The sequence below is a fragment of the Meles meles genome, chromosome 5, assembly GCF_922984935.1.
Source record: "Meles meles chromosome 5, mMelMel3.1 paternal haplotype, whole genome shotgun sequence".
NCBI lineage: Eukaryota > Metazoa > Chordata > Mammalia > Carnivora > Mustelidae > Meles > Meles meles.
In genome coordinates, this window is record NC_060070.1 from 51,098,399 (window position 1) to 51,124,705 (window position 26,307).

General features: G+C 38.4%; 1 protein-coding gene across 3 annotated transcripts in view; it reads left to right on the forward strand.

The window, feature by feature from the left end:
• Positions 1-24,809: 24,809 nt before the first annotated feature.
• HMGN3 (high mobility group nucleosomal binding domain 3) overlaps positions 24,810-26,307 on the forward strand; it is a 31,959-nt gene continuing 30,461 nt past the window's right edge. For all 3 annotated transcript variants that reach the window (XM_046004085.1, XM_046004086.1, XM_046004087.1), the window contains exon 1: positions 24,810-25,080. In XM_046004085.1, the coding sequence (XP_045860041.1) occupies positions 24,841-25,080 (240 nt within the window). In that variant the 5' untranslated portion in view covers positions 24,810-24,840. The remainder of the gene's footprint in view (positions 25,081-26,307) is intronic.

Sequence of the window (26,307 nt, forward strand, 5' to 3'; positions counted from 1 at the left end):
AATCAGAAGAATTTTAAAATACATTTGGGGGTGAAAAGTCTAAGGCAGATGTAATAATTTGTGAACAACTTAAGACAGTAGTAGCAAACCAGATAAATCCTTAAGTAGGATCCTACTTAAGTAGGATTAAGTAGGATCTTGAAATGGGCAAAAAATACTACTATATCCCACGAGTCAATTTATTCTCCGATTCTCCAACACAAGTATTCAAGATTTCTTCATTCCCCTCAAAAAATTCAGACTCAATGCTGTGGCCACCACTGCTGCAAGTCCTACCTTCACCACTCTCCTTCACCTTCACTCCTTCCCACCTTCCCTGCTCTCACGGTCCCTTCTCACTTTTCAAGGCTAGCAGCATGGCATCTCTTTCTTTGACTCTCTTCTGCCTCCCTCTTCACTTCTGTTTAAATTTAGATGTAATTCCCACACTATAAAATTCACTATTTTAAAGCATAAGGTTCAGTGGTTGTTAGTATATTTATGAAGTTGTATAAGTATCACTGCTAATTCCAGAACTTTTCCATCACCCCCCAAAAAAATCTTATACCCCTCAGCAGTCATTCTTTATTCTTCTTTCCTTCAGCTCCTGGCTGAAGTCATTCAGCAGTCATTCTTTATTCTTCTTTCCTTCAGCTCCTGGCAACCACTAGTTTACTTTGTGTCTCTATGGATTTACCTATTATGTAAATATAGATGGAAACATGCAATAGATAGCCTTCTGTGTCTGTTCATCCATGTGGTATCAATACTTCAAGGTTCTTCCCTGTGGTGGCATGTATCAGCACTTCATTCTCTTTATGGCTGAAAAATATTCCATTGTATGGATATACCACATATTGTTTATCCATCAATAACTGTTGATGGATATTTGGGATGTTTTCACCTTTTGGTGAAATGAATATTCATGTACAAGTTCTTCTATGAACATGAGTTTTTAGTTCTCTTGGGTATAGTTCCAGGGGTAAATCACATTGTAACACTATATTTAACCTTTTTGGGAACTGCAAACAGTATCCAAAGTGGCTGAGCCATTTTATCTGCCCACCAGCAGTGTAAGAGATTTCCAATTTCTCCAAATACTCACTAACACTTGTTCTTTTCTTTTTTTTATTTCTATAGCCATCCTAATGGCTGTGACGTAGTATCTCATTATGATTTTGATTTGCATTTTCCTAAGGACTAATGATGATGAGTATCTTTTCATATGCTTTTTGGCCATTCATATTTCTACTTTGGAGAAATGTCCACTCAAATCTTTTACCTCTTTCTAATTTTTGCTGAGTTAATTTTTTATATATATATTCTGGATACTAGATCCTTGTCAGATTAATGATAAGAAAATATTTTCTCCCATACTGTGGGTATATTTTCACTTTTCTTGATAGTGTGCTTTGATGCAAAAAAACTTTCTAATTTTTTTAAAAGATCTTATTTTTAAGTAATCTCTCCACCCAGTCTCAAACTTACAACACTGATATCACTAGCCATCAGGAAAATACAAATCAAACTACAATCAGATACCACCTTACACCAGTTAAATGGCAAAATTAACAAGATGGAAAACAACCAATGTTGGCAAGGATTTGGAGAAGGGGGAACCCTCTTACACTGTTGGTGGGAATACAAGGTGGTACAGCCACTGTGGAAAACAGTATGGAGATTCCTCAAGATGTTAAAAACAGAGCTACCTTACAACCCAGCAATTGCACTATTCAGTATTTACACCAAAGATACAGATTTAGTGAAAAGAAGGGGCACTTGCACCCCAGTGCTCATAGCAGCAATGTCCACAATAGCCAAAGTGTGGAAGGAGCCGAGAGGTTCTTCAACAGATGAATGGATAAAGAAGATGTGGTACACATATACAGTGGAATATCATTCAGCCATCAGAAAGGAAGAATACCCACCATTTGCATCTGCATGGATGGAACTGGAAGGGATTATGCTAAGTGAAGTCAACCAGAGAAAGACAATTATTATATGGTTTCACTCATATGAGGAACATAAGTAATAGCATGGAGGACCATAGGCAAAGAGAAGGAAATCTGAAGGGGGAGAAACCAGAGAGGGAGACGAATCATGACAGACTATGAACCCTGGGAAACAATCTGAGGGTTTCAGAGGGGAGGGGGGTGGGGGATTGGGTAACTGGGTGATGGGAGGGCATGTGTTGTGATGAACACTGGACATTATATGCAATTAATGAATCACTGAACACTGCATCGAAAACTAATGATGTACTATACAGTGGCTAACTGAACATTAAAAAAAAAGGGGGGCTGCATTCAGGCTGATCCATCCAGGCACCCCTAAGAGTTTTTAATTTTAACTAAGTCCAATATGGCTATTTTATCTTTGGTTGCTTGTGTTTTTGGTGTTGTCTAAGAAGCCATTGCCTAGTCAAAGGTCATAAAGATTTACTCCTATATTTTCTTCTAAGAGTTTTATAGTTTCAGATACTACATATACATCTGATTCATTTTGAATTAATTTTTGCATATTGTGTGAGAAAGTGGTCCAGACTCATTCTTCTGCATGTGGATATCAATAGTGCTGTCAAACAATAGTGCTGTCCCCGCACTATTTGTTGAAAAGACTATTTCTTGCTCCATTTGAATGATTTCAGCACCCTTGTTCAAAATCAATTGACCACAGATGACTGAATTAATTTCTGCACTCTGATTCTATGCCATGAACTATAGATTTATACTTATACCAGTAACACATTGCTTTGATTTTTTTGTTTTTTTGAAGTAAGGTTTGAAATCAGAAGTGTGAGTCCTCTAACTTTGTTCTTTTTTAAGATTCTTTTGACTATTTGGGGTTCCTTGCAATTCCATATGAATTTTAGGATCAGCTTATCCATTTCTGTTAAAAAAAAAAAAAGAAAGAAAGAAAAAGAAAAGACAGTTGATGTTTTGACTGGGATTGTATTGTACCTGTAAGTTAATTTGGGTTGTATTGTCATCTTAACAGTATTGTCTTCCAGTCCAAAAGCACTGGGTATCTTTCCATTTATTTAGGCATTCTTTAATTTCTCTCAGCAATTTCAGTTTTCAGTGTACAAATCTTGTCTCTCTTTGGATAAATTCCAAAGTATTTTGTTCTTGTTTATACTTTATAAGTGAAATAATATTCTTAATTTCATTTTTGTATATTTTTTCTAACGTATAAAACACAACTCACTTTTGTATAGTGATCTTGTGTCCTGCAAACTTGCTGAATTTATTAACTATAATAGCTTTTCTTCAAATAGAGGCAGCTTTAATTCTTTCACTCCAATTGGATTCTCCCCTTCCCCCTCCCATTGAATAGAGACATTCTTTGCTTGTTCCTGATTTGAGGAGAAAGCTTTCAGACTTTTGCCACTAAGTATGATATCTGCTATGGGTTTTTCATAGATATTTATTACTTCGAGCATATTCCCTTCTGTTCCTTTGTTGGATATTTTTATCAGAAAATGCTTTTTCTGCTTCTATTTAAATGATGATGTTGAGGGTATTTTTTCCCCTTTACTCTATAATATGGTATATTTCATTGATTCATTTTTTTATGTTGAAACAACTTCGGAATCCTGGATTAAATACCACTTGATCATGTTGTGTAATTCTTTTTATATGTTGCTAGATTTGGCTTAGTAGTATTCTGTTGAAAATTCACAAGTGATATTGGTCTGTAGTTTTCTTTTCATGTTATGTCCTTATCTGGCTTTTGTATAGTGTTCCTTTCTCTCCTATTTTTTGGAAGAGTCTATGAAGGATTTGTGCTAATTTTTCTATAAATACTTGGTAGAATTCACCAGAGGAGCCAAATGGTCCTGGCCTGTTCTTTGATATAAGGTTTTTGATTACTGATTTAACCTCCTTGCTTATTAGAGATCAATACATATTTTCTATTTCTTCTTGAGTCAGTGTTGGTAATTTGTATCTTCATAAGAATTTGTCCATAAAAAAAAAAAGGATTTATCCATTTTCTCCAGGTAATCTAATTTGTTTACATGTAATTATTTATGGTATTTCATTTTAAGCTTTTTTATTTCTATAAGGTTGGTAACAATGTCCCCTATTTCATTCCTAATTTTAGTAATTAAATCTTCTCTCTTTATCATGATCAGTCTAGTTAAATATCTGTCAGTTTTATTGATCTCCTCAAAGAACTAACTTTTAGTTTCTTTGACTTCCTGTATAATGTTTCTATTCTATATTTTCTTTATTTCAGCTCTAGTCTTTATCACGTCTATCCTTTTGCTTTCTTCAGGTTTGATTTGCTCTTCTTTTTCTTTCTTTTTTTTTTTAAAGATTTTTATTTATTTATTTATTTGACAGAGAGATCACAAGCAGACAGAGAGGCAGGCAGAGAGAGAGAGAGGGAAGCAGGCTCGCTGTCAAGCAGAGAGCCCGATGCGGGACTCGATCCCAGAACCCTGAGATCATGACCCGAGCCGAAGGCAGCGGCTTAACCCGCTGAGCCACCCAGGCGCCCCTCTTCTTTTTCTTATATCTTAATTTTAACATAGTTTAGATTGTTGATCTGAAATATTCCTTCTTTTTCTCCTAGCTTACAGCTATAAATTTTCCTCTGATTACTGTTTTGTTTTGTTTTCTTTCTGTGTCCCATAGTTTCGGTGTTGTTTTCACTTTCATTCATCTCCAAATACTTTCTAAATTCCCTTGTGGTTTCTTCTTGGAATCATCGGTTCTTCAGATGTGTGTTGTTTAATCCCCACATATGTGTGAATTTTCAAAATTTCCTTTTGTTTTTTATTTCCAATTTCCTTCCACTGTAGTTGAAAGAATATATTTTGTATGATTCCAATCATTTTAAATTTATTGAAATGTGTTTAACATAATGGCCTAACATAGTGGTCTATCCCGGAAAACATTCCATGCACACTTGAGAGGAATATATATTCTGCTGTTGTTGGGGTTTTTTTCTATAGATGTCATATCTATTGATCTATACTGTTGTCAAATTTACTTCCTTGTTGATCTTCTATTTCACTATTCATTATGGCCAGTGACATATTAAAGTCTTCAAGTATTATTGTCACATTGACTGTTTCTCTGTTCAATTTTGTCAGCTTTTGCTTCATACATATTGAGTCTCTGTTAGGTACATAGATGTTTATATTTATTGTATCTTCCTAGCATATTGACCTTATATCACTACAAAATGTCCACCTTTCTCTCTAGTATTATAAATTATAAAACAAATTTTTATTTTTAAGTCCATTTTGTCTAGTATTAGTATAGCAACTACAACTCTCTTTTGGTTGCAACTATCTCATTTCTATCCTTTAACTTTTAACATATTTTTGTCTTTAGATCTAAAGTGAATCTTTTAGGCACATACCGTTGGATCATTGGTTGTTCTTTTTTTTTTATTTTCTCTTTTGTTTGTTTGTTTTAAAATCTATCTGCCACTCTGTCTTTTAACTCAAAAATTTAATCCATTTAATGTAATTGTTGATAAGTAGGATTTACTATCTATAGGCATCTATTAGGTCTATAGATAAATTTTATCTATTTCTGTTTCTAATTCTATTCTATTCTATTTCTATTTCTAATTCTTCTACTTTGTTGTTTGTTTTATATGTGTTCTGTCTTTTGCATTCCTCAATTCCTCAATTACTGCCTTCCTTTGTGTTTAAATAGATACTTTCTAGTGTTCTATTATAATTACCTTATAGAATTTATCTTTTACTATACACCTCAGTTATTTTCTTATTAGTTTCCTTGAGGATTACCATTAATATCTTAAGGTCACCTAATCAACAAACTTAATTCCATGTGTAACCTTAATTCCTCTTTGCCATGTAATATAATTTATTCACAGTTTTCAGAAATGAGGATGTGGAAATTTTGATTTATTTTGCCTACTATAAATTTATTCTGCCTACTATAGGCACCTAAAAGTCAGTATTTACAAACTTTTTCATTAAATGTTGCCCACAAATACACAATCTCACACACACACACACACACACACACACACATTCCACAAAATAAACAAGCAAATGCCAAACCTGGTATTCTCCCAGTGATTCCATATCTCAGTGCCTGGCTGAATCATTTGTTATTGTGTAAAATAGACGTAAGTATTATCTTTAACAACTTCCTTTCTCTCACTCTGTTCATTATCAAATCCTAGTTGACTTATCTCTCCCCAATTTTCTGTATTTCTGTATTTCTACTTCTATCACCTTAATCTAAACAATTTTTACTAATCTCTTCCTCATTATTATGCCCCAAGAAGCCCTTTTATACTTTTTTCCTAATTGCCCCATCCACAAAATGTAAGCACCACAAATATAATGTATAGCTGTGATTTATATATTAAAAAGTCAGTATATTAAATACAGGAGTTTTTTTTATTCACTATAGGATTAAGAATGGCTAAGTAACATGATGCCGCCAGTTTTGTTTTTATTTTTCAACATTTCCTTTCAAGCTTTACTACAAAGCTGTGATCACCAAGACAGCGTGGTACTGGCATAAAAACAGACACATAGACCAGTGGAACAGAGTGGAAAGCCCAGATATGGGCCTTCAACTCTATGGTCAAATAATCTTTGACAAAACAGGAAAAAATATACAATGGAAAAAAGACAGTCTCTTCAATAAATGGTGCTGGGAAAATTGGACAGCTATATGTAGAAGAATGAAACTCAACCATTCTCTTACACCGTACACAAAGATAAACTCGAAATGGATAAAAGACCACAAAGTGAGACAGGAATCCATCAGAACCCTAGAGGAGAACATAGGCAGTAACCTCTTCGATATCAGCCACAGCAACTTCTTTCAAGATATGTCTCCAAAGGCAAAGGAAACAAAAGCGAAAATGAACTTTTGGGACTTCATCAAGATCAAAAGCTGCCCTCCCTATTACCCACCACCTTTGCCTTTGGAGACATATCTTGAAAGAAGTTGCTGTGGCTGATATCGAAGAGGTTACTGCCTATGTTCTCCTCTAGGGTTCTGATGGATTCCTGTCTCACTTTGTGGTCTTTTATCCATTTCGAGTTTATCTTTGTGTACGGTGTAAGAGAATGGTTGAGTTTCATTCTTCTACATATAGCTGTCCAATTTTCCCAGCACCATTTATTGAAGAGACTGTCTTTTTTCCATTGTATATTTTTTCCCGTTTTGTCGAAGATTATTTGACCATAGAGTTGAAAGCCCATATCTGGGCTCTCCACTCTGTTCCACTGGTCTATGTGTCTGTTTTTATGCCAGTACCACGCTGTCTTGGTGATCACAGCTTTGTAGTAAAGCTTGAAAGACTCTGAAAAACAACCTGAGGGTTCTGAAGGGTCAGGGGTGGGAGGTTGGGGGAACAGGTGGTGGGTAATAGGGAGGGCACGTTTTGCATGGAGCACTGGGTGTTGTGCAAAAACAATGAATACTGTTATGCTGAAAAAAAATAAATAAAATGGGGGGAAAAAAAGATCAAAAGCTTCTGCACAGCAAAGGAAACAGTCAACAAAACAAAAAGGCAACCCACAGAATGGGAGAAGATACTTGCAAATGACAGTACAGACAAAAGGTTGATATCCAGGATCTATAAAGAACTCCTCAAACTCAACACACACAAAACAGATAATCATATCAAAAAATGGGCAGAAGATATGAACAGACACTTCTCCAATGAAGACATACAAATGGCTATCAGACACATGAAAAAATGCTCATCATCACTAGCCATCAAGGAGAGTCAAATTAAAAAACCACATTGAGATATCACCTTACAACAGTTAGAATGGCCAAAATTAGCAAGACAGGAAACAACGTGTGTTGGAGAGGTTGTGGAGAAAGGGGAACCCTCTTACACTGTTGGTGGGAATGCAAGTTGGTGCAGCCACTTTGGAGAACAGTGTGGAGATTCCTCAAGAAATTGAAAATAGAGCTTCCCTATGACCTGCAATTGCACTACTGGGTATTTACCCCAAAGATACAGATGTAGTGAAAAGAAGAGCCATCTATACCCCAATGTTTATAGCAGCAATGGCCACGGTTGCCAAACTGTGAAAAGAACCAAGATGCCCTTCAACAGACAAATGGATAAGGAACATGTGGTCCATATACACAATGGAGTATTATGCCTCCATCAGAAAGGATGAATACGCAACTTTTGTAGCAACATGGATGGGACTGGAAGAGATTATGCTGAGCGAAATAAGTCAAGCAGAGAGAGTCAAGTATCATATGGTTATTTGTGGAGCATAACAAATAACATGGAGGACATGGGGAGATGGAGAGGAGAAGGGAGTTGAGGGAAATTGGAAGGGGAGATGAACCATAAGAGACTATGGACTCTGAAAAACAAACTGAGGATTTTGAAGGGGCGGGGGGTGGGAGGTTGGGGAACCAGGTGGAGGGTAATAGAGAGGGCACGTATTGCATGGAGCACTGGGTGTGGTACAAAAACAATGAGTACTGTTACACTGAAAATTAATTAATTAATTTATTTATTTATTTTTAAAAAAAGAACGGCTAAGTAAAGTTTTGAAGTTAAAAGGTAACAACAAGGTATCCACATTTAACTTAACTTTAAAACTGTATTTGCTGAGTAACTCCTTTTTAGTAAATAAAAATTTCGTTAACTATTTATTACAAACCAGGTAGTCTGATTGACAATTTTGAAACACAGTATGTCATGTCATTTAACCTCTTTTCTACAAGTTTTAATTTTTATCAAACTTGTGCATATACATTGTTTTAAATGGTAATAAAGCTTACTTTGGAAAATAGCAATCCTCTACTTTTATCCCCTTTCCCTTCCACAATTTACACTAGGTAAATTTTAACGTACTTTATATGTTTATGTAAATTGCAATGTATCAAATATATGCATAAATGCAAATGAGCAATTTATATAAATACATACTAATAATAGACATGTAATCAAGTTTTCTTTAAAAAAAAAGATTAAATTGTATTTGCCAGGGGCACCTGGGTGGCTTAGATGCTTAAGTGTCTGCCTTCAGCTCAGGTCATGATCCAGAGGTCCTGGGATTGAGCCTGCCCGGAGTCCCACTCCCCACTAAGCAGACAGCCTGCCTCTCCCTCTGCCCCTACCCCTGCTCATTTTATCTCTCTCCCTCCCTCTCTCTCTCAAATAAATAAAGTTGTATTTTCCAGCAAAAGTATAATTAAAAACTGAATTAATTTTTAAATTAATTTCTTAGTTATTTTAATTTTGACTGACTTTTGCCTGATATTGGAGTATAAAATTTAATTTAATTAGCTGCTAAATACCAATTCAGATATTGTTGACATTTTCTTTTCATCATTTGATAAGATGAGTGATGAGTTGATTAACTTCTGTCAAATTAAATAACATAATATAAACTGCTTTTATTTAATTCTCAAAGCCCAATTCAGATACAAAAGCATTACGATCAGATATAAACAACATGTAAGGTAGCCAAAAGCAGCCCATACCCATGCTCAGACTATATCTTGTAATATAAATTGAAGATCAAATAATCCTGCAAAAGAAAGTCCCCAATTATAGCCATCCATTCCCTGTTGTTATGTGGCACTGATTTTGCATATGCTTTGTGTATCATCCAAAATTCCAATGCCAGTGTTGTTCATGTGATATCTCAAAACTACACTAAAACCCAATGAGAGACATTAAATACTGAGGAATAAGATTTTATCAATCAGAATTGGAGTGTTACAAACTATAATAATAATAGTTAAGATTTTTTTTTGCCCCCAAATGAACAAATGTTTGCCCTGTTTGGGGTGATATCACCCCCATCAAGAGATCATGGTGGGGGAGTCTGGGTGGCTTGGTTGGTTGAGCATCCGACTCTTGGTTTTGGCATGGGTCGTGATCTCAGGGTTGTGGTATCAAGCCCTGAGTCAGGCTCCCATGCCCAGTGAGGCGTCAGCTTGTTATGCTGTCCTTCTCCCTCTGTCCCTACTCCCACTCACAGGTATGCATTTATCTTTCTCTAAAATAAATAAATAAATCTTAAAAAAAGAAAAAGGGTTAATAGCCTAAACAACCAGCAAATATCACTTATATTCCTAAAATCATCTCCTAATATCTCTCAATACCACCTTCTGACTTCTCTGATCTATTCTTTACAATGTTGTCAGAATGATTTTCCTGAACAAAATTTAATCACGCTACCTCCTTCCATGCTTTCAGCAGCTTTCCAAATAAAGCAAAAGACCTAACAATGACTACAAATTATGCATGATCTCGTCCTAGTTCTCATCATCTCATAACCCTCTCTGCACATCAGCAACACTGCTCTTTATTTCACTGAATACTCTCTTGCCACAAAGACGTTGCACATGCTGTTCTGCCTAAAGATCTTCTCTGCCTTCTTTGCTTACTTAAAGGCTATTTCTTCAGACTTTTGCTTAATCATTCCTTCCTCAAGGGATCATTTTCTTTTATTCCCAATTTTATCAAATCTGTCTTTAATAAACTGTAACTCCACCATATGACATCACCATTGTAATTTTATTTGTTCTGTAAGTTCTATAGTCCCTAAGTTTTGTATCTTTTTTTCACCAGTATCTCCCCAATATCTAGCATAAATCTGGCACATAATAAGTGCTCAATACTTTATTGAACAAATGCATAATTGATGAATTAATTGTGTTTTAAGGAATTCAAAGGTTAAGTAGTTTGAACAAGTAAAAAAAAAAAAATCATTGAGACCCATACCATAATTCTCAGCAAAGGCTTAACGAGGCAAAAGTGAAACTATAATAACAAGTATAAACTATAAAAATAAGCAATGTTACTCTAGACCTTGAGATTTCTATTAAATTATATTCCAGAATTATTTTAAAGTCCAATTAAAGAAATTGTGTTTGACTGAGAACTGCCATATTGTCACCTAGGAATGATATCAAATATAGTAAATGCTAAGACTGTTCCAAATATAATAACCCTTTGATACTTCAGATCACATCCTGAGAACCTGCAGTGCCTTGGGGACATTGTTGCAAACCACAATTATCACAGCACAACTCAGCAGTCACAGACATCAGGAGCTTGCTTTCAGCGATCTGTCAAAAATGCTGCATGAGTATTCTGCCTCCCAGCCTTCTGCTGTGTCTGGGCTGACGACAATACCCTGGCATACAAGCAGGCACGGAGAAGTAGCTCTTACAAGCCTTAGGGTGTGAAGGCAGCAACTAATCTCCATCCACAGAAAACGGCCTTCATGGCACTTAGGGCACAAGCATTTAATGCTGTTGATGCTGAGGACAGCATTAATGTAGTGAATAGTATAACGGGTTTTAGTCAGAAATTTAGGACTTAGTCCTATCCCCATCATTAACCAGTTGCACGACCTTGGAAAATGCATTTGACCTCATTAGACCTTGGTAGAAGTTAAACCAGATGAGAGGCTGAAACATTGTCACTATTAACAATTTTCAATCGGGGACATTGTGTTTCAAAATATTATGTTTAGAAAAAGTTACTTAGTGAGCAACAACTGTTTCATTTTGTTGTTGTTGTTGTTAAAAATTCTGACAAATCTCTAAGAGGAATTAGGAATGGTGGCCACACAGATGGAGGAAGCTGTGGGAGGCAGAGGGCAGTGTAGGAGATTGGGCCAGAAGATGTCAATATCATCACGTAATTAAGCAACAATTTGATGTCTTGTTTTTAAAGAACAAAGACCTATAAAACTGCACACATTAGGGGGAGAAAGCCCAGCAAAAGTATGATTGTGTCAAGGCATTTTGAAATATTGAAAGTAGCACATGACATCCTATTATTACCATTGTAATTTTTCAAAGATCTCAGACTGGATACACTGTACACTGTACCGTGACTGAAGTCCCTAGAAAAAGTGCACTCCAGGATGAATTTTTATTAAATGAACTTTGGGATCACTGATTCTGTAATCAAGTTAGGGAATTTTCTTGGGGGGGGGGTAGTAACCCCTTATGCATATAACATTATATGTAAGAAGACAAATTAAATTAAATAGTTCCAGGGAAAATATATTTTTCTTGCAAATATGCACTTTATAAATATTCTCTCTCAATGCTTTAAATTCATTTAGATTATGCATTCTCAGTGGGGCACTGTTGCACCAAACAGGACAAAAACTGTTCTTTGGGGAGTGTTAAGAAAAAAACTTAATATTACAATAAAATGCAGCTCTCCAAAGTGCAACTCTACCAAAAATAAAATATTATTACTTCGTATTTCACCCTTTGGTTGAGCTTTGAGTTTTTAGGGGTATCACATGAGCAGCACTGACACTGGATTAATGGAAGGTACAAATGTATGCCAGGTCAGTTCCACAAAACTATGGCTAATAGAAGGCTATGAATTGAGGACTTTCTCTTGCTCAATTGTTTAATCTCAAAGTCATATTTCAAAAGGTGACCTGAACATAGGTATGGGCTACTTGGCCTGGTGATGTTATTCCCATGCTTTCAGGGATGAGGTGGAGTTTGAAAATTAAATAAAAATAGTTCATATTTTATTGCTTAACTTGATAAAAATTATTTGATACGTAATCAGTTATGTCGAGGACTAAAAGAAAAACTTTTGAAATATCTGCATGATAAATTAGCAACTAAATTAAAAGTTACAGGGGTGCCTGGGTGGCTTGGTGGTTTAGGCCTCTGCCTTCAGCTTAGGTCATGATCTCAGGGTCCTAGCATCGAGCCCCGCATCGGGCTCTCTGCTTGGAGGGGAGCCTGCTTCCTCCTCTCTCTCTGCCTACTTGTGATCTGTCTGTCAAATGAATAAAATAAAAAAAAATTAATTAAGTAATTAAAAGTTACATTTTCACATCAAGAAAAAACTTAAAGTTTAGTTTACTAAAAATAATTAAGAAATTATTTTAAATTTTTCACTAGTTTTACTTTTCCTGGCAAATAACACTTCTGAGTGATTTCTGAAAAAAAAATCTGCTACATTGCTATCATTATTATGCACTTATATGTATTGCTAAGATTTGACCCTTCTCTGGAATTTAGTTTCTTTTGGCTTTTTTTTTTTTTTTTGCATTTAACAACTCTCTCTTTTAATATATGAGTTCCTAAGTTATATAATTGTTTTTCCATATGAGGATGGAGAAGACTGTCACACTTTCTATATCCTAACTGCAACAGAATGTCATTTGTTTTAATTTTTCCATTTTGATAAAGGGAAAAATCAATAGTATACAGGAATTTTATATGTTTAAGCCTTTAAAAAAGGAGGAGCATGTCAGCATCTGAAATGAAGATTCCTTCTCCAGTCTAAAGACACTGACACACTAGGTTATGTATTCTAAAAGGAGTCTGAATACAGGCAAGTAGCCAAAACGAAATTCTTAGAAAAGGAGTACAATGCTGGGGACAATGTTAATTCTTAGATTTTCTTAGATTGTGGGACAAGAGCTCTTTAAAGCCTTCCTAAGTAGAGTCAATTGATCCTCACCTTGTAATTAAATTTTCTCGTGGCTTCCTTATAGGGTCAAAAGCAAACACAAAGTCTCATTAGAGTTCTTTTCTCCTTGGTCTAACAAGAGATATTAGTCAAAATACTGTAAAACACCAGACTAAACTAAAGATCTAGAGAGGGGTTCTAGTAAATGGAAGAGATGGATGGGATTTAAGGGGTTTCGCCTTTGGACAGAAAGTGAGTCTATTCTGTGTGTGAAGAAAAAAATGTGCACAGATATCTGCGTGGCTAAAGAGAGGCACTGTGCCTGGGATGGTAGTGTACTGGTGTTCTATTGCTGCTGTAACAGATTGTCAATGTAGCTTAAGACAACAAGCATTTATTGTCTTACAGTTCTATAGGCCTGAAGTCCAACATGTCTCCCTGGGTTAAGATTAAGGTCTTGGCTGGGCTGTGTTCTTTTCTGGAGGCTTGAGGGGAGAATCTGTTCTCCTGCATTTTCCAGCTTTATAAAGGCCATCTGCATTCCTTGGCTCATGGTCCCCAAACTCAGAAGTGGTAGGTTGAGTCCTCTTCACATGGAACCTCTCCAACACTCCTGTGGTCACATCTGCCTTCTGACCATAACCAGGAAAAGTTCTCTGCTTTTAGGAATCCATGTGATTGTACTGGGCCCACCTGGAGAGTCAAGGATAATCTCCCCATCTCAGGGTCCTTACTGCAAAGTCATTTTTTCCATTTTTACACATTCACAGGAATATCCTGGGAATTGGGATGTGGATATCCTTGAGGGACTGTTATTCTGCCTGCCATAGCTAGTTAAACCTCCAACTCTATTTTGTTCTTCTTCAAAAGTAGAACCTCCATGTTATTTACTGGAAGCAGGGAACATCACTGATCAGAAAGAAGACCATGTTTCCCAGCTTCCTTTAATATGTTTCATGTGACGAAATTCTACCATGGGATATAAGTGGAAGGGCTATATGCAGCTTCTGGAAGTTGCCTTAAAGAAAGAGAGCATTTCTTTCTTTTTCTTTTATCCTTCCTGCTGGCCAAAATGTACACATGAGGAATAAAGTTGGATCAGTCATATTAGCAGATGACAAGCTGTAAAATGAGGATGACAGAAAGATGAGATAGGAGACAGCATCCCAGTTGGACAAGGAGCTACCATATAAACCCTGTGATTTAAAAAAAATTTTTTTTTAAAATTTACTTATTTGAGAGAGAGAGAGCAGGGGGAGGGGAAGACAGAGAGAGAGAGAGAGAGTCCCAAGCAGACTTCAAGCCAGGGCATAGAGCCTGATTTGGAGTTTTAATCCTACCACACTGAGACCATGACCTGAGCCAAAATCAAAAGTTGGATGCTTAACTGACTGAGGCACTCGGGCACCCCTCAATCCTGTGATTTTAATGGGAAGGAGAAAATTAACTACCATCTTCCCAACTTCTGCTATTAGAGGGTTTTGATGCTCAAGTGTATTCTATCAATTATTAGGGTGCAATGACATTGACCATCCAAAATACAGAAAACGAGATAATAAACAGATAAGGAATGAGAAATTGGGACTTGGGATTTCTCCAGGCTTTGGCCAATTAAAGAAAGAGAAGTCATGGGTATAGCTATAGAAAACAAAACAAGAACAAAAATAAACAACCAAACAAACAAAACTCACAAAGAAGGTATAACCAAAGTGATCCAATGGAGGTGTAAGGTTCAAACATGCAGTCTTTTCACTGTAAAATCCTCTTTCATTGTTTTTCCCTGGGAACTTTGAAAGAGTCAAATTTTATATTTAAAAGTTAAAACTTTTAACATTTAAAAGTTAAAAGGGGGAATAGGATCCCCAAATCTTGGTGGTTTAAAATAACAAAGGTTTATTTCTCATTCACTCAATCTGTTCATTGCACATCAGCAGGGAACACTGCTCATTTCAATAATTCAGGGATCCAAACTGAGAGAATTCATCTTACTGTATGTCTCTTTGTTCACAACAGCAGGAAAAAGAGTGAGTATGGTGAATCAGACACTGACTTTTAAAAAATGGGGCTCAGCATAGCACACTATTCACAGTAGCCAGGAGGTAAAAGCAACACAAATGTCCACAGGCAGCTGAATGAACAAACAAAATGTAGACTACTCATACAATGGAATAGTATTCAGCCTTAAAGAGGAAGAAAATCCTGTCATACGCTATAACATGGATGAAACTTGAGAACATTATGCTAATAAAATAGCCCACAATGACAATAATGCGTGATTCATTCCATTTATATGAGGTACCTACAGTAGTAAAATTCATACAGAAAGTACAATGGTGGTCACGGGGTAGAGGGGAGGGGAGGTAAAAAGGGAAGTTGTTATTTAATGGGTACAGAGTTTCAGTTTTGCAAAACAAAAATGTTCTGGGTTTCATAAGTACATTCATGGGAATATGCTTAAAACTACAGAATAGTACACTTAAAAGTGGTTATGATGGTAAATTTTATGTCATGTCGTTTTTACCACAGTAAAAAAAAACGGTATTCAGGAAAGACAAGCATCACTTATCTTCATATTTAATTAGCCAAAGTAAGACCCATAGCCAGGCCTAACTTTAAAAATGGGAGGAGGAGAAGGATAATCCCATTAGAAGTAAAGCCGATGCACAGTACTGATTATTACCATAGTCTTCTCTTCTGGGCATGAAATACTTCTTTCATCCTCCTTCCTGCAAACAAAATGCATTTACTTGATCCCTTCTGAGCGAAGAGAACTCAAAAGTCCCAGTGATGATATCAAGATCAAAGCCCAGGACCTCTGGGTGATGTGTGGCAGTCTTCATATCAGAGAATACTATCCTCTACACCAGGTCCATGTACATCTCCTCTTGATCCAGAGACCTGCCTGGGAATAGGATCAGGATGACTTTAATAAATGCTTTAATAAAATAATCCTTTAGTAGAAATAGGAAGAATGGGAAACACACAGCAGTCACTGGCCTCTTATAATTCTGATATTAGACCGAGCAGAAGTTTTAGTCCTCCTACCCCAAAGGTGAGGAATTGTCCTGAACAGGCTTCATGTATGTTTCCTAGGAGGGGCTCCCCTGTGTATTCCTCTCCATGGTCCTTGGATTTTCCCTTTGGGAGGCTCCTCTTTTTCTATGATTCTTCTTGACCTTGTCTGAAGTAGGCAGTGGAGAATATATTTGCCTCAGAGATTGAGCAGTTTTCTCAGCATACTTCTCATCCAAGGGGCCAAGGGTCATTTTAAGTCTCAGTCACAGTGGCATTTAATCCAGGTTGGTGCCTCTTTTAGGTAAAACTGTCTTCCAAACTTAAACTTGGTTGACTTCTTATCTATTCCTGTGTTTCCTTTCGAGACACATGAATTTGTCATATTTCTGTGCTTTCTTGCAGCAATGCCTGACTCCCTCCACCTCTCCTTCTCTGTCTCTCTCTCTCTACCCCTCTCTTTCTCTGCTTCCTTTCCTCCCTTCTTCCTTCCCTTCCTAATTGTAGGTTCCTTGACCCTAGCAGTGAGAAGACCTTTCCCCCTGAACCATTTTATGTTATTTTGAAAGGAATTTTGGTCTAACGGAAAGGAATTTCAGGCCACCACACCCTAATCCATGTTCAGTGATTTGCTTGCTACAAAGCTGAGTTTTAATAGTTCCTGGTGGCTCAAAGTATCAATTTTATCCTTTACTATTTAGGTTGAGAACCAGTTGCATTTGGATCCCTGAATTTGTAGACTCTCTAGTCTTTTCTTTTTATTGTTGCAAACTGACCAATTCTTCTCCAAACATATCTCTTTCTCGTAATATTGTGCCAAACGCAGTTGATAGCAGCAAATTAAATGGTAATATTAATGTTTTCAATCTCTTCCCTAAGGTTAGGTATGCCTTTTACCTTCCAATTTACTGTAGACAACACTTTTTCCAAATGTTTCGCCACCAGAAAATCCATTCCTCCAATCTTCAGCAATTGTGTCTTTGATTCTCTCTGACCAGTTGTTAAGCCAATGCCACATATTTTAGGGTTTATTATTAAAACAGTAGCCAAAGCTCTTAGGTTCTAAGTTCTGTGTCATTTCGGAATAAAACCGATAATATCATGATAATAAATTTCCCCCAAATATCAACAACTTAAATAAAAGGTTATTTTCACTTGTATCCCATTTCCATTGGAGGGGATTTCAAAGGGTTCTGTTCACAGTGGTCACTCAGGGACATGCACAGTCTACATCTCCAACATCTGTGCCCATAATCATAGGTACAGATGGAAAAGAGGGTGCCCCTTAAAGCTGGAAATATCTTGTAAACACCACCAATAGAAGTTCTACAGCTCTGAGTTCAAGTGCAGGGAACAGAACCTATTATATCTAATTTAAGGGAGAAGAGATACATTCAAAGAGTCGATGGCTTATGGACAGCTGGGAGGACTAATGAAACAGACTCCACCTTTAACTTTCAGAAAACTCCCAAAGTCGCACCCCAGAACCAGGTCATCAAAGGAGCACTGCTTCTTCAGAAGTCAGGACTCCACTAGCATCAAGAATCCATGAGAATAAAAGTACATTCTCAATCAGGAAGCCACCATTGCTCAAGTTTCAGACCACACCACACCAGCCACAGTCTGTCTGCAGAGTGGATGCAGGGAGTTCTGCCTAGCAAAACCCACAAAGCCAGTGCCTGGGATCTCTGCTGATGTTGTTGCAGGAAAACAGAAAGCAGCAGACACAGCAGACATAGCCTAGTGTGGCCTCCTCCTAATCTCCACTTTCCAAATCTCATGTTAGTGCATCTAATTGGCCAAATCAAAATCACACCCAGAACCCAAGCTGCATGGGCTCTGGGCTGTGGTTTTTAGATTCTAGCATCAACAGTACAGGGAGGCATATGACAATAAAGATGGAGTTGAGCAACAAGCCAAAATATCCGTCCCTTAGCACATGGCAGTAGGCCAGAGTTTAGGGTAGCACGTTCTACAACAACAATAAAACTTGTTTATAATGTTTATCTCTGCCTATTTTAAAGTAATTTTAAGACAAACATTCATAATCAGGCCTTTAGAGATTCAGAAAAACTTAGAATTTTTCTGTGTTCTATTTTATAATCTAGGGGGGAATAAAATATCCTTTTTTCTGTATTAAACATTTTGTTAATTTATTTTATTTGGTTTATTTTTTTAATTTAAATTCAATTAATTAACATAAAATGTATTATTTGTTTCAGGGGTAGAAGTCTGTGATTCATCAGTCTTAATATAATACCCAGTGCTCATTACAACACTAATATAATTTCTTCAAACAAAATATGCTAAGTACTATGCAGCAGGCATACGTGCATTCCTATAGTTTATTGTCTCCTATTTTCACACCAATTATATTCACCTACATGTTGATGAGGGATTATATTCACCTACATGTTGTAGGCATCCACCTACCATGGCCTGATCAAGCAGGTGCTTATTTTCCATGCATAAAAAGTAGTGGAGTGTTACAATCCAGGGCCAGGACAGAAACCTTCATCCCCGTCTTTCTTCTTCATCCTCGACTTGTACCTCTCGTCCTCTTGGACATAGATAAATGTTCTACTCTAGACATCATTACCAACTTCCGGGATGGAAGAAGGGGAAGAACAAAGGCAGAAGACAGCTGTGGTGCTGGGTCTGCCCCTGATCATTATAGGTGGTGTTGACAGGATGGCCTTGTGATGGCTGCACACGCCTCATTCACCAAAACAGTGTCACATAGCAATCTCTTCCTGCTGGGGACCTGGAGAACTAAAGCTTTTGTTTTGCTTTGGCCAGGTTTATTGCCAAAAATCAGAATTCTGTCAGCAAGTCCAAAGACTAGTGTGACTATAGGGTTGGTAACTAGCAGTGTCTGTCTTGGCTCAACATCATTATTGTCATTTTACAGCAACAAAAAAAGCAGATTTCAAAGAGGTTAAGTAATGGGATCACAGTTCAATGACTTGAGATTTGAGTTCAAGCCATATGGCTCCAAATTCAGGGCTTTTTGATGACCATTTGTTAAAAAAAAAAAAATTAGGATGCCTGGGTGGCTCAGTGGGTTAAGCCTCTGCCTTCTGCTCGGGTCGTGATCTCAGAGTCCTGGATTGAGTCCCGCATCGGGCTCTCTGCTTGGTAGGGAGCCTGCTTCCTCCTCTCTCTGCCTGCCTCTCTGCCTACTTGTGATTTTTCTCTGTCAAATAAATAAATAAAATCTTTAAAAAAAACATAGAAAATAGTTAAAACTTCAGAAAAGTTGCAACATATCCTATATTTAAAGAGGTAAACTGGATCATTTGGAAAGAAAATTTTTTAGAAAAATCTTTTAAAAGTTCCAAAGACCAGAAGTGAGAATAGGAATGAGAAAGGGGGAGAGGATGAGATATTCTATGGGTATAACACAATTCCATGCTTCAAAAAAAGCAACAAGAACAACTCTGTAAAAGCAACCTTAAAGATTATGGCACTTTTCAGGCTAGTGTTCCACTGCTAAGTCAAAATGTACTGCCTCAAGAATTATGACAGTTTTTAACCAAGCTAACATGAAAAATCTTCTCCAATTGCCTTTCGGTGTTTTCCAGAATGATTCATTTGACTCTCATTTCCCTAAGCCTGGATTTTCTTTCTTTGTTTTCACTGAGGAAAGAAAATGGTTCAATCTGCCCTGAAAGGCAGGACCACTATGCATAGTGAAAAGAATGGGCCTATTGGATGTTTCTTGCAAGATCCCAAGGATTCTGAGGTTGGAAGAAATACAGAAGATATTAGAAATGGGTAGCCAAGATCGCCATCTTAGAAGGCAGGGTGTGTCCTGAGAGTGTACTGGCAATTGCCTTAATCTACAAGAATGGATAACTGGGTCTGAGATCTACAACAACCCCTGACCAGTTTCTGGCACTTTGCAGCTATAAGCTTTTCTCCTAAAGGTATGACTGGTGTCCTTACCTTGCTGTGTCCTCACCACAAAACCTCAGGCGTTCCTGCCCTTAACTTTGACCTCCTTGAACACTGGTGCTCTTGGCACCAGACACACTCCCAATCGGGCAGAAAGGGATGGCTGAACAAATGGAGCCCAATCCCTGGTTCTAGCTACTGAGCACGGCTAATTCATCCCCAAATAGTCATCGGGGAGCCACAAAGAGCAAATTAATTACACTCCGATGAGTTTAAGCAGCAGCAAGAAGAAGCAGAGGTAAATAACACAGAGATTGAACCTGAAAAGGACTGGGGGTGGGAAACGTGTAGAACATACCTAGGGTAAAGAATGTGCACACAGATTAAATTTGATTGAAAGTTGGGAAGAACAACAAGTTGGTTCCTGTTAGAAGATCACAGAATGTCCTGGCCCCTTGCTGTTAATACAATTACAAGGTATGCTTGTACAATCACTGAGATAATAAAACATTGCAAGGGTGTGGTTTGTGGAGCTTTGGGCAGGTTAGGTTCCCTTTGAGGATAGGGGCCAGGGAATTTAATCTTGTCGGGGGCTCAAAAAGCTGCCTAGAGCACTGCCAGGGAAAAAGGGAGGAGGTACTATTCTAGGGATCTCAAAGTGTACAGTTCTTAGTGACCCTGCAGGCTCCTTGCAAGTACAGAGGGGAGAAGAATGCAAAGTAAGCATGCAGTGCCAAGCAAAGCTGGAACCGAGGGGAGATGGAGCACAAGCCCAGGGGGAGGTCCACGGTGGGGAAGTTTCGCCCTCAGAATTAGGCTCCTTCTCTGGAAGTGTGGTAAGTAGGAAGCACGCTTTTATATCATTTGAATCTCACTGCTGGCATTCAGCAGATAGTTGTTGAGAACTAGGCCTAGCCTAAAATTCTCAAGTTCTAATATAGGAATCGCAGGAGAAGGGCACCTGGGTGGCACAGTCAGTTAACTGTCCTACTCTTGGTTTCGGCTCAGGTCATGATCTCAGGGTGGGAAGGGAAGCCCCACACCAGGCTCTGAGCTCAGCACAGCATCTGCTTGAGTTTCTCTCTCCCTCTCCTCCTGCCCCTCCCATTTGTGTGCACACACTCTCTCTCATTCTGTCTCATACATTCATAAGATCATAGGAGAAACTTGTCTGATGTGCAGACTCCCATGTCCAGTCATTACAAGTTCTGATTCAAGTTGGGCTTGGGATCTAGGAACCTGCAACAGACAGCTCCTGTGATTTGGGGTTGGTGGTTCTTAGACCTGATTACTTTGTAAAAACTAGACATGGTCTCTCCAATAGTTAGTGTTCAGCAAATTAGAGATTTGACTAATAAAAATATGAACAAAATACAGTATTCCTTTGCCACCTCTTGTCAGTTGTTTTTGATGTTTTGTTATACTCCTGAAATCATTCACCTCTGGAATTCTTTGGCCAATTTGCTGAAGAACAATTTATTCCAGAATTACAGAGCTATCAGAAGCAACAATAGATAGATTCTAGATATTAATTCTCCAGAAATCTGCCATTAATTAAAGCAAAACCCTGCCTGTGTCTGCCTGAAAGAGGGAAGGAGGGACAGATCAAGAGGGAGATTATCATTTCCCTTAAAAAGTTCCTTTCAAGATCTGAAGATTAAGCGCCCTTCTTCAGAGGATGACATTGCTGGAACCCCAAAGATCCACGAGATTCACTGGGGCTGTGAAGTAACTTTAAAGTTTTTTCACCAGTACCTATCCTAAAAATACATTTCAAGTCACAAGCTAGAACAATCACACTCGCCTGCACACACATGAATGCATGTGTGCACAACTGTATATGTACGTGTGTGGTGTGTATTTATGTGGGAATGTATGAAAAATGGAAATATTTTAGAAAACACTACTTCCCTTTACCATGTGAAATGCACCCTGACATCTTTCATTCTCTGCCCTTTTTTTTCTTCCCTCCTTTCTCCTTCTTCCTCTTCCTTAATGATAGCCACAATACCACCAATGGATTTGCACTGCTGTTTTGAAAAATGCTGTGGTAGGTATAAGATTCCAACTGTTTCAAGTAGGAAAGAAGAGAATAGGAATCAGAATTGGAAAAGAAGTCTCCTCCCTAATTTTACTTTTTTTCTCAGGCAGTAACTCCCTTCATGTGTCCATTGTCTATCTTGACTAAGATAGTCTCCACATCTTGCAGAGAAGACTTTACTGGCTTAGAGGCTGATATTTTGAAACAAGTGAAATATTCAGCAGAATATACTGATAAACAAATGAGTCTTCTTACCAGGTTGACCTTGCCTCTTCATTGTCTGGTATGAGGCATGCTCATTTCTGCTCAGGTGTCTTTATCTCCTAAATTGGAATTCTAGCTACCCATTTACATTCTCTTTGCCTATTCCTCTTTCCTCCACAGGTCTGTGCTTATTTCCTCAGACCTACAGGGAGAACCCTCTATCCTGGAATGTTCTGCTCAGGCAGGTGCAATCCACTTCAAAGGAAAGAAAATTGATGTTGTTATTCATTTCAAAACTAATCTGTTATTTTCATCACTTGTAAATGAACTAAGAGGCTCAGATGACCCAAGGTTCCCACAATCAACTGTCTTTACCCAACTAGCAAATTTCATTTTCATTACAACTATTTTACTATGTAGCAGTAAAAACATTCACAATTTTGTTTGCTTTTGACTGCTTAGCCTTGAAAAATATGAACTAAAGAAGCCAAATTGTGAACTGTTTATCATCATAGAGGGAAAATTCACCCTAGACTGCCTTTGTTGTGAAGCATTTTGATCTCCAGAAAGGAAAATAATTTTCGACCCCGATTACAAGTGCTACCCAGCATCCTTCCCACATAATCTTATTAAAAATGTCTTCACTGGCTTTTTTTCTAACCAGCAAGCATTTTGTAAATAAACTTTTTTCTGAGACAACTCCATTATAAATATTATTTTTATGGTAAAATTATTAACCTCAAAGTTTTTATCCACTTCTCAAGAAGAGAACTGGTTTTATCTGAGTTATTTTGAATATATTGTGATCTACTGAATGCCTGAAAGCAAGAAACCTATCAGAGACAAATCTATCAAAAGGACCAACTTGAAAAACATCTCAGATTGGGGCAATATGAGCATTAAAAAATAGTAATAATGGCAATAGGTTGAAGCATATCACATATATAAAAATCCATGTGTTCCTAAAGCTATTTAAAAAAGAAAGTCATTGACCACCTCTGGAGTTTGCTAGGATGTCAATTCATTATTTTGGAAATGAATAAAGAAAAAAGCCAAGCGTTAAAATTAACTACTTGATGACATTATTTAATACATGCAGCTTCTGCATGGCCAAAGTGGACTTAGCCATGTTTGTGGTGTGAATTTTTGCCTTTAATAGGATTAAGAAATTAAGCTTGCCTACCTAATTTTGCTTTTCCTATAATTCCTAAGAATGAAATTATTCAGTACAGACTTTTGTAATTGACTTCCTTCATGTGGCATCTTGTTTTTGGCATTGTTCATGCAGGGATATTTTGTTCCGTTTTATTTCTGAGTATTATTCTATCACATATGGTTACCACAGTTTACTTACCCATTCACTAGTGCTTTTCCTGTATCTACCGAAATGATCATTTTGGTTTTTTACTTTATTTTATTAATATAGTGAATTACATTGGTTGGTTTTCAGATGTTAAACCAACTCTGAATTCCTAGGATAAACCTCACTGGTCATGATATCTTATCCTTTTAAATGTTGTTGGGTTTGATTTACTAAAATTTTGTTCAAGATTTTTGTGTCTATGATTATAAGGGATATTGGTCCATGGCTCTCTTTTCCTTTGAGATCTAATACTGGTTTGTCATCAGGGTAAAACTGACCTCATAAATTCAGAAGTGTCTCTGCAATGTCAGTTTAATGCCCTGCAGAACTTTGAAAAAGATTAAATTATGTATATTTTAAATATATTTATTTAAATATATGAAATATATGAAAAATATATGAAATATATGTTTCAAATATAAAAAAATCTGTTCTGACCTTGTTCGTTCTTTTTCTAATTTCCATAACAAATATATCCTATTCATCTTCAAGCCTAGTTTGAAGTTGGCTGAATTAGCGAGTGATTTGTAATCACAGATTTTAGGAAACTAAAACTAAGTAACTTTAGAGATTATTGTCACTAGACATCTAGGAAGGGAAACCGAGACTCTTTGAAATTGCCACACTCTCCCAGAACAGGTATCTTCTCACTCTTACAGTTCTCCATCACCTAACATTCATTACAAGCCTTTACGGGGTAGGAAACTTATCAAGTGCCTTGATGTGTCCAAACTTACTCTTTTTCCTGACTATAAAGGCCCACACTGTTCCTACTGACAGGATCCAAATAGGGAGCAGCAAAACAATGAAACTCCAGGACCGTGGGGCTTGGGGGTTACTAGTTGAACTGGGCATGCTCAGTCACCAGGCAGATTTTTTTCGGTGAAGTGGAAACTACAACAGCGCTTACCGTGTGCACTGAGGTGGGCGTGCCCTCGTGGAATTTAGAATGTTGCCGCAGCCAATGGGGCCTCGCGGCCGGCTGTCGGGGCTCCTCATTGGAGGAGCGGAGAGGCAAGCGAGTAGAGGGCCCCCGGAGGGAGCCGCGGAGGTGCAGGTCGGAGAGGCCGGGCTACGCCGTGCCCTGCGCTTGAGCAGCTGCAGCGGCGGCATCCAGCGGCGGTGTCTGCAGTTCCAGCCCGTTGCTTTACTTTTTAGCTGCACGAACGTAGTCATGCCGAAGAGAAAGGTAAGTCTTACCAAGAAAGATTTCAAAGGCCTTCAAATTGTGCTTCCAGCAGATCTTGTCATTGCGGTGGATTGCGCGGAATGCGCTCGGTAGTAACTCGGTTAGCGAATCTCTTCGCTTCTCCACGCTTGTTGTCAGATGCCTGTTGCGGACATTCTTCCTTCCCTCTCTCCCTCCCTCCGCCCTCATCGATTTCTGACTGTTACTTTCTCTCCAGCGACGCGGCTTCCCTTCTTTTTGAACTCGTGCTAGCTGGAATGGTCTCCACCTTGAACAACAAGAAGCAAAAAGCTTTCCATTCCCCCCTTCCAGGAGGGGAGTTTCCTCTTTGAAACTGCCGGGTTGTGATTAGTATGGAGGGAAAGCCGTGATGGGGGGGAGGGGAGGGAAACAAGTCCATGCATAAGGAGATCGGGAAAAAAATAAATAAGTCGGGCAGATGTTGGGGTTGTTCCCAGGTGGGCCTAGCCCACGGCTGGGTGCGCCGCGTTGGCTCTGAGGCCAAGAGAAGGGAAAGCCATGTTTAAAATAGCACTCACCCCCTGCTCGCCTCTGCTGCAGACCCGTATGTACCAACTCCCGTGTCAATCAGGGCTGGGGACTGCGCAGGCGGGGCCGGGCGGCCGGGACCTGCCGGCAGTTCGCGGCGGGAGCGGAGGAGTTAGCCACGCGCAGGACGGGACAGCGCCGGGGGCGCCCACGGGGGCTGCCAGGGGCCGGGGCCACCGGCTCCACTCCGGCGACCCAAGCCCACACTCAGCCGGGAAAGGCGGGGTGCGCGTGCCCCGGCGCCCCTCGGTACTCAAAGGGGACTGGGGACCATTTCGTCTCTGCTGAAGCTCCTTGAGGTCTATTACGTCCCCTTCCGCGCGGGCCCGGGACACGAAGTATCTCGCACCGCCATGCACGTTTCGCTCGGAGTCTGGCATCGACTGACTGGTCATTGTCCCGGGGAGGGAAGGGACGGCTTTCCTCCACCCTGAGAAATCTGGTGTGTGGCGGCTGTAACCTAAGAAAATGTTTTGCACCCTTCCACTGCCTGCCAGCAGGGTAAACCAGCCAGTGTCTTAAATTTGAGGCAAAATTACAAATATTATCCTGATTTATCAGTTAAAGACTGTGGTCTGATTTGTGTCAGTGAATGCATTATTTTGAAATATCGGAGTATTAAAAATACAGAAGCTTTTGCTTCCTCATCTGCCATTACCAAGAATTTGATGGGAACTT